We start from the raw sequence: 9,638 nt of genomic DNA on the forward strand, positions 1-9,638 counted from the left end.
TCTGGAGCACAGGTCTTATGAGGAGCGGCTGAGGGAGCTGGGGTTGTTTAGTCTGGAGAAGAGGAGGCTGAAAGGAGACCTTATCACCCTCTACAACTACCTGGAAGGAGGGTGTAGTGAGGTGGGTGCTGGCCTCTTCTCTAAAGTAACAGGGGATAGGACAAGAGGAAACGGCCTCAAGTTGCACCAGGGGAGGTTTAAGCTAGATATTAGAAAAAATTTCTTCACTGATAGAGTGATCAGGCATTGGAACAGGCTGCCCAGGGAAGTGGTGGAGTCACCATCCCTGGATGTGTTCAAGAAATGTGGAGACGTGGTGCTTAGGGACATGGTTTAGTGAGTTAGGTGGTGTGGGTTGATGGTTCGACTTGATGATCCTTGAGGTCTTCTCCAACCTCAATGATTCTATGATTCTATAATCACAAAACTGCTTTAAAGAAACCTCATCCTTTTGCTGCTTTGCTTTTTTTTTTTTTTCCCGTTACTGGTGAGAATGGTGTTTTGATGGAGGGATTCCTAATGATGTCTTCCTTTTGCCACAAAATTGTTGCATTTACACAAGCTAGAGGGTTTTGAAATACGTTCTGTAACAACCACAAGTCTCGTTTCAGGGTCAAGTAGGAGTTTTGTCACAATACGGTATTTCATCACGATAACTAGAGGAGTAAACAGCGTAAACATGTAAGAATTTTAGGATTCATGCCTCACTCCTGAAGGGTTCACAGAAATCCTTGAGAAATGCAATGGTAATACCAAAGCAGGGATCTCCTAGTGCTTAAACCCTTTTTTCAGAGATTTTTTTTTTTTTAATTGAAAGGAGGATGGCACCTATTCAGGCCACTGTGCCTCTTATCTCTTAAATATGGAGTAGAAAAATTGCAGTAGTGTTAGTAGGTCATTACCTGCATAAGGGGAAAAAAGCATACAAATATGATTTCATTCACATTTTTGCATAGTTGAAAAAAAAAACACCCCAAACTGTAACACATACCGCATCTGTAACTTCTATCTCATACAACTTCTGGAACGTCTCCCGATGAAAGAAAAAAAGCTTCCCACTGCCACCACCTTTCTTAACAGAAGTGCCTGTGACAAGTATTTTATCATCTGGGCTGAAACAACAATCTGTCCTGTTGAAGAAAACAAATCATCATACCAGGCAAATCAACAATTAACGTGCCAGAAACATATATATATATTGCACTTCTTAAAAATAATGCTTCCTATTTGTTAATCCTTTCAAGACAACGCTTTAACAAAATCTTTTGTCAGCTGTCATCTATTACTATACTTATCACATACAGTTCAAATGTACAATTACAGCTGTGCACAGAATGTGCAAAACTGGCAGATCCAATAAAAATCCCCCTCCCTCCAAAATTCTCCTCCACTCAGGAGCCTTGTAAACTTTTCAACATGAGAAACAAAAAGGGTATTTTAAAACCTGGTTATCATCATCAAGTAAAAAAATAAATCATTCCTTAAATCTGTTTTTGCTGATGATACATTCTTTAATGGTGCAATGCAGTGTCTTTATACAGTGGCTAAAAATGTTTGTCTGCTTACTTTTCCTCCATGCTACAAACTGCAGTCAAGATTGACCTGACCATAACCTGTCTTTCTAAGATCTTATTTCAAAAGTATAAATTGTCCTTCGAGTTGGATGTCTGTTCTACAGCTATAGAAATACAGGTAATACCTATGAAAATATTAAATACAATACTTGGCACTATGCAGTACAATACAGTACTTTAGTACCAAAGAACACCATCATCAGCACTTCTAACATCATAACCTGAATTCATACCATGCATTTTCATGTTATGTCTACTTTTCAATCCAGCTCTTCTTTTATTAATCATAGACCAAATAAGAATGAGGATTACCTCTATATCTCATTACACAAACACAAGGCAATGAACTGGCCGCCTCCTGAAAAGTTGCTAATCTAATTAGACATAAGATATATGAGACTGAAAAATGGCGTAAAACAAGCAAAGCTAGCTATGCATTTTCACAAAAAAATACGAGATCTTTTAAAGTAACATGAAGTCCTAAAATATCCAAGAATCTTTATTGCACAGTCCCCTCTGTGCTGTTCTTTCTGCACCGTTCTGGACCCAGTAAAAACCGAGGGGGAGAACCCTGGCAGACTCCCTGCCATTCAGCACAACTACTACTACTTCCATGAGCTGGAATAAATTAGAGTACTTACATTGGAAAAAAGCTGGGAAGTCTTTCCGCTGAATTAAGAGGCTTTTTAAATTGTCTAATATCCCATATCTTTAAAGTATCATCTCCTATAAAACAAATGGAAGGAAGGTTAGCAAAAAAAGAATTTAAGTCAATAGACATGTGCAGAAAATTTAATCCTCTAATTCAGACACAGAAAGAACAGAATGATATGGTAGAAGCATTCAAAATGAAGATGGTAGGGAAGTTTTTTGTCCCTAAATTACTATCAGGTGCAAAGATGGGAAGTTCCACCTGCTGCACTCTAGTACATGAGAAACTTCTCCTCAGTGTCTCAACTCTATCACGGCAATGCTTCCTAACAAGAACTGTTATCCACAGTGGAATCAGATTCCTCAAACACTAATTTATTCTGTGTTTCTGAGCATTGGTGCTTTGCTACTAGGAGTAAATGTAAATCTTAGGATATCAGCAGACATTAAAATGTGACCATACATGATCAAAAACTAAAGAAGTTTTATGTGTCTGGTTCCTACCTGCCCTGAAAAAATGATCAGGAAAAATGGAAAGTCACATGAAGTCTTCCCCCTTATTTAGCAGGGAAACAGCAACAAACTGCAATCTCAGTATGGAGAACAGGCCCTGGAATCAGTCAGAAATCCTCGGGGAAGGGGGAGAAGGGAAGCAAGTGAACTTACACTTGCTATAATGAAACCTTTTCACACCCCTCCACCCCACCTTTGGCCATAAAAGCCAAAACTGAGGTTACAGCAAGACATTTATAGAAATTCTCATCTCTGTTTGATAAACATGGTGTGACTGTAGGCCAGTAAAAGTCAGGTTGTTTATTCCTTTTCCAGAAGTTATGACATATTAACAAAGTGAGAACAGGGGAAAAAAAAAAAAAAAAAAAAAAAAAAAAAAGAGAGAGAAATTAGTTAGTAATTCTCAGAGAGATCTACACCTCTGCTGAACATCCTTCTGGGATACATATTTCCAACTTTAGATGAATGACAGCAATTCTGCTTTGAAACACCTCACTCAGGCATCTAGGTATCTCCTTGCTTTTGACATCAATGCCACAATGCTTTCAAGGGTGAAAAGGAAGACTTTCAAACAACAATTACCTTTAAAAATATCCAGAGATTGATTTTAGACAAAGTTACAAAATCTTTCTAACAAAAGGAGGCAAGTGATTGGTAATGCACAGACACGCTTTCTTCCAAAGCACAAGCCTTGCAGGGAAGTAATTTTCTTCTCTAAAACTATACTGGGGAATCAAAGCCTTTGAGATGAAGAGCTTAAAGGAGGCCTTGGATATAAATTGTTAAAAAAAAAATAAGTAACATGCTGTAACAAAAGAAATCAAGGCCAGCAGTACCCTTTATAGGGCAAGCAGTCATGTGTGGCCTCGTACATCATGTATGTTTATATTAAAGATGAAGATAACTCTTTACTACAAAATATTTTTAAGAAGTGGACAACTGAAATAAATTATATCTACAGCAGAGTATATTTCTGTTCACTGGGAAGCTAAAAAATTCCAAGAAATAAAATTGCTGAGTCCTTATTTTGGGAATATCTGTTTTCTTATTTTTTCCCAGTAGATGCTGTCCCAAGCACTTCAAAGCATTTGGTCTTGTAAAATGAACCCTCCTTTTCCCCTCCCACCCCCAACAAAAATCCACTTATCAGTGAGATTTTATCTCTAAAGCACCAGCACTTTATAAACGTATGCAAAGGATACCATTTGGCCACTCCGAAAATCTTCTGGACAGGGACAGATCTAAGGCTAGAAGCCAAGGTTGTTCTGTTCCCTACAGTATGAGCCTTGACATGATCTTCAAACTGTAGTCCTGCCAGGGCTTAGCAGGAGAGATGCAGTCAGACATTTAGCTAGAGCTCTTCTGCTAACAAGAAAATGTAATCTCCTGGTTTAAAAGATTAGAAGACTCAAGAAGGACTCAAAAAGTTATGGCTGATTTCAAATCAACACTGTCTTACACTGTGCAGAAATAGATGATTAAATACTGGAGAGGAAGAAATGCTAACAGAGTGACTTGGCCAAAGCTGTGAAACTTACCATCACTAAGAATTTGCCCAAATTCACTTTTTCTAATTTTTTTTTTTTTGTTGTAAATATAATATTAGTTCCTGAATCTAATCTGCATTTAGAGTTGAAATCACTGTTACTAAGAAAACAGACATACTAACTTTCCACAACACCAAGGACTTTTTCCAGTAGCATCCTTCTATCGGTGCTTAAAAGGCTTCTTTAAGAGAGCTGTAGCAGTACTGATCTATTTTTAATTACTTAATACATGGACAAAAATAGTTACCCTTAAACAAAAACATATAAAGAGATGTTGTGCAGTTCAGTATGAAGCATCCAAAATAGTCCACTCAGATCATTCAGTATTTTTCTCGACGGCAGACTTCTCCAAAGCCTTATAAGTTTTTATAGCATTTTTAGTAGCATTTGAAACTCTATATTCTTTGCCATTTAAATAAGAAGGATACAAATAAATAGCCTCTAGTCTGATACGATCAGGTCAGACACCATTAGGCCAATGGTACTGGAGCACTGGATTTATCAACAAAGTAACAATTAGGTCCTAGAAAAACTGTTTTGTGGTGAACCAGGATAGGCACTTTGAAAACAGCTTTTAGTCAAAATAAGGCCAATGCACTGATACTGCAAAAGCTATATCTGATTTTCTTTTTTTTCAGAAGATGACCATGAAGACAAGTACACAGATGCAAATGGGTCCAAAAGAAGCAAAAGTGCTGACACAAACTCAGAAAGCCTGAAGTCAGCAATACTTTTCAAGAAGCTCCTATTTTAAAGAGGAAGTTCTGTGTTGAAAGCTGTCCTGGTTTTGGCTGGGACAGAGTTAACTTTCTTCATAGTAGCTAGTGTGAAGCTTTGTTCTGGATTTGTGCTGAGAAGAAGGCTGATGACATACTGATGTTTATAGTTGCTGCCAGGACAGTCAAGGACTCTTCAGCTTCTCTGCTCTGCCAGTGTCTGCAGGTGCAGAAGGTGGGAGGGAACACAGCCCCAATTACTGGCCTTGGATCTGACCTTAGGTTTAGGATTGAGACCCAAACCGGCCAATGAAATGTTTCATATCGTGCACGTCATGCCTAGTATGTAGATGAGGCTCTCAGTCTGGGTTGCCTTTCTCTCTCTGGGTCGTCCCTCTCTCTGGTTTGTCTCGCTCTCTCGCTCTTATCTCCTTTCCCGGATTGTGGTTTCGGGACTCTCCCTGCTCCAGGATCATTAGCCAGGAAAAGGCTGAGCCTTGGTCATCAGCTAGTGAGTGTATCACTCATTTCTATCTTTGTACATTACTATTATAATTGTTATTATTATTTTCAATTTTATTGTAGTTTAGTTATGAAACTGTTCTTATCCCAACCCACGAATCTCTTTTCCCTTTACCCCTTTAATTCTGCGTCCCATCTCTGGGAAGGGGGAGGGTGAGAAAGTGGCTGTGTGGTGTTCACTGCTAGCTGGGTTCAAAACCATAACAAAAGCAAAGCTCAAGGACAGAAATTCACAAAGATCTCTGGGGAAAGCAAAGAAACATAAGAAATGAGAATTTTAAAAAGAAAATGCAGCATAGAAAAAGCACAGCATAACAAGGCTTACCATGAGGGAGCACCAGAATATATTATGTTTATAAACTCCAAGCTTTTCTCTGAGCCTTATACTATATATGTGAGGAGAGGTACCTTACAGAACAAGGTATATGCTTCTGTGTTCTGCACTGGTTCTGCAAAAGCAGCTGCAACACCTAAATAATGACTTTCAGAAGCACCACAGGTCAGGACCCCACTCACTCCAAGCCAAAGGCCTTGGGAGGAAAGTCACTGATCAGGGATTCTGCCCTTACACTTGGAACAGCTCTCACCTTCACCTGCATCCATACCAGCCTAGCCAAAAATCATCCTCTCTAAACATATGGAAGTGAAGGATACTGGAAGCCATTCCAGGTCCAACTGTTACAAATAGTTGATTATGTCTATTAAAGCTAATGAATACATTTTTGGCATTGTTTCAAATGAATACCAGCACTCACCTCCCGAGAAACACTACTTGACATAAAACCATTTGATTTTTAAAATCCTAATGTTTGTATTTACCACAAACAGCAATATATTATTGCTCTACACAAAACAAAAAGTCACTACATGCGCTGCTGCATAAACCTTGAGCATACAGCAAACTGTACTCAACGTGTTTCTACTTTTTTAACCAAGTTCAAAATTAAATGTTTTATTTTTTCCTCTAGAATATTGTGAAAAAGAGAAATGCAGCTAAAACGAAAAAAAAAAAAAACACCAAACAAAACAACCCACAAAAAAACCAAAACCAAAGCATCGAAAGGAAAGACAAGAATATAATTTTTGAGATCAAAAGACACCATATATCTGCACAAGCTATCTGATAAGCTTAGATGTGAATATTTTTTCTTGCGTTTAACTACGGTGAAGTATTTTCCTATACGAGTTTACTGATTAAGATGGCACTGCGTCTGCACACTGTTCATACCACGGAAAATAAATGAACCATCAAGCTAATAGCTATAATGAGATTTATGGAATTAATGAAGCCATTGCTTCCTATTATGACAAAAACTAACTCCATAAATTTTGTACATACCAGAAGTCAAAAAAAGGTCTTTTAAATTTTTATACTAGGATCCCAAGTCCAGTCCTAATACTTACCTCTTCACTGCTTAACAAGGAAAACATTTCCAAAGTACTATCTTCACTGTATTTAGAAAAAAATTACTTTCATGCTTATAAGCATGCAAAAATATCACTTTCTTAAGTTTCTGTCAAGTTACTACCTAATAACCGACAAGAGTAGGACTGGGAACTCTCATAAGCAGCTCCTTAGCTTTTCATTTTCCCTTGTGCTTGCAGCTGAGCCCTGCCTCATCTCTCTCATATCCACCACAATCTACATCAGATGCAGGAGAGTCAATCAGGCTTTCAATGAAAGTCCCCATTCCCCAAACAACTATCCTCTCTTTGATCCTCAGCACTTGGCAGGTGTGTTAATCTATGAATGCTGGATCCACATCTGCTTTTGTTGGTACAGGTCCAAAGCAATACTCATATTAAAGCACTAACCAAACAAGTCAAAATAAGGTATGAATCCTCCTTATTCTTCAGGATAATGCATACAGAGCTTTTTTTTTTTTTTAATGCACTACACAAAGGTAGCACTTTTATCCACAGTGAGGGGCCAAATTTCCACACAGTCTTGCATTCTGCAAACAATCAATCAACAGTTTAGAGCAGAGTGTGGTAGACAAAACATAAGCTGAAGTCTGTTTAACACGACACAAAACCTGGAGACAGATGAGGAATAACAGGCAACCAAAAGCAGCACATGCAATAAAAATAAGCAAATGTTCATTTATGTGATCTACGTTCATAAATGTGAAACGTAGGAGAATTTACATAAATGGAGGTTTCAAGACAGCACTAGTGAATATTACTCACATAAGTATTAACCTTGTTTACTGTCAATATTTAAAAGCACACTAAGATTTCTTTAAGTCTTATTAGGTAGGTCTGTGTGATTTTTTTTCAGGGGCAACACCACAGACAGATGCAGCATTTAATTTAGCTCAGAACAGAAAGAGACAGTTCACCTACTTTCCAAGGAGCTGAAGGTTCTCACAAAGTAAGTCTCTGGTTCAGTAAGGACCAGTAAGTTTGAGATTTTTTACCTCAACCACTTAGGACTCATTAATGATGAGTACAGTGGCAGTAGAACTCTAGAACCAGGAGCCTGAAAAGCAATTAAGAAACAACCCAAGCACCATTAGCGTGCCCTAGTAAGCCTAGGGCTGTCAAGGACAAAACTACCATCATCTTACTCTGAAACATGTGATCTGGGGAACATAATGTTTGATATCTTAGAAATATGTCAAGACATACAAAGAAGTCAGAGAAGTATCATTCAATAGCAGCTGCATATTGCCATAAAAGCCACCAATGCCAGACTACTCATCAGGGACGGGGCAATGGGAGGACTCAAAGCAACTGGAAGCTAAAGCCCTTGCCTTGGAAGCCTATCCCTTGCTTCAGTGCTTTTGCCATCTATAAGTACCTCTATCCTGGTATTTTGTTTATGTAATCTCATTCTGTCTGTGTACCAAACTGACCAGATGTCCTGTACACATGCTAGGCACCATGTTAGCCGACATTAACATACGCTGCCTCTCCCTAGGCCTGTTTATTTGGCCTTGGGACCATGCTAATGCATACATCAGCATTATAGCTGGTTTCCATCCAGACAGCTCAGATTGCATGCTTGCACCTGCCTTCAAAATACTGGGTAGACAGATCTCTGTATGAAAAGCACTCTTAGGCAGACACCATTCTATCCAATACATCTAATCTGGAATGAATGAGTCTTCAACTACGTCTTTGCCTTCTCAAGTCCTGTTCAATTATCTAATACTGTTTTACAAAAGTTTTATCTAATGTTTAAAAAGCAAACTTTTTTTTCCTGTCCTGTTGATATTTTTTTGCCTTTCAAGTACATCTTGGCCACTCAGTTCCAGTCATCACTTCCTGATCTTTTTAATATAAATTAGACAAAAACTGCAATATGAATAAAAAAGGACATTGCATAAGAAAGCTGCTTCAGGAGTTAATAACAGAGATACTGTTATTTAGAGGCAGTAATCTTATTGGAAAGAAATAAGTAATGAAACTGGTCTCATTTTATTTTTAATTAAGCTAATAATTTCCTTTTGGTGTATTATAAATGCTATAAAAGAAGACAGATAAGGAATTGTGTAATACAAACAGGAAAGTTATCCTAAAATATTCCTTAACTACTGTAAAATGTGCTTTCAGTTACACAGTATTGTCTGGTGTATCAAAATAAAAGATGTAAATCATGAAACACTTCAGGTTTAAATCACTAGTATCTGATTTCACTATCTTAGCTCCATCATAAGCAACTAGTAAAGTTAAAATGGTCTTACATTCAACACAACAAAGGGTTTTTTCAATCACTTACCTCCCCGGCTGGCAAGGACAGTACCATCATAGGAAAATGTCAAGCATGAAGTGTCAGTGCCTGGAGCATGGGCTTGCCTGCAGTGGAACTTAGTGTGTACCTGTTTGTCAAACAAGTAAAACATTAGAAAATTTGCTTATTCCAAAATGGGACAAACATTTTTTTATAGCATTTTGTGTACTAAATATTTCTACAGCCTTTTAAGAATGTCATATGTCTCAGAATAGGCTTCCACAATAAGAGTTTGAATGCAAAATTTGATTTTTTCATAGGTTGAATTATATAGGCTGTATTTACATAATATCAGCACTCTTGGAAAACTCCCACTAGCACCGAGTAAAGGTAGTTATGCCTGGTTATGATAAAAATAAATTTTAAGATAGTTCTCAAC

At 37.8% G+C, this 9,638-nt stretch overlaps 1 protein-coding gene across 1 annotated transcript in view; it reads right to left on the reverse strand.

Annotated features, from left to right (window-relative positions):
• Window positions 1–9,347, reverse strand: part of LOC104461560 (WD repeat-containing protein 70-like) — a gene marked incomplete at its 5' end in the record, with an annotated part of 39,747 nt that extends 30,400 nt beyond the window's left edge. The window contains 3 exons of the mRNA XM_010073193.1: window positions 992–1,130; window positions 2,216–2,300; window positions 9,248–9,347. Coding sequence (XP_010071495.1) covers window positions 992–1,130; window positions 2,216–2,300; window positions 9,248–9,347 — 324 coding nt within the window. The remainder of the gene's footprint in view (window positions 1–991; window positions 1,131–2,215; window positions 2,301–9,247) is intronic.
• Between the last annotated feature and the right edge of the window lie 291 nt (window positions 9,348–9,638).

The sequence above is a fragment of the Pterocles gutturalis genome, unplaced genomic scaffold, assembly GCF_000699245.1.
Source record: "Pterocles gutturalis isolate BGI_N339 unplaced genomic scaffold, ASM69924v1 scaffold5492, whole genome shotgun sequence".
NCBI lineage: Eukaryota > Metazoa > Chordata > Aves > Pterocliformes > Pteroclidae > Pterocles > Pterocles gutturalis.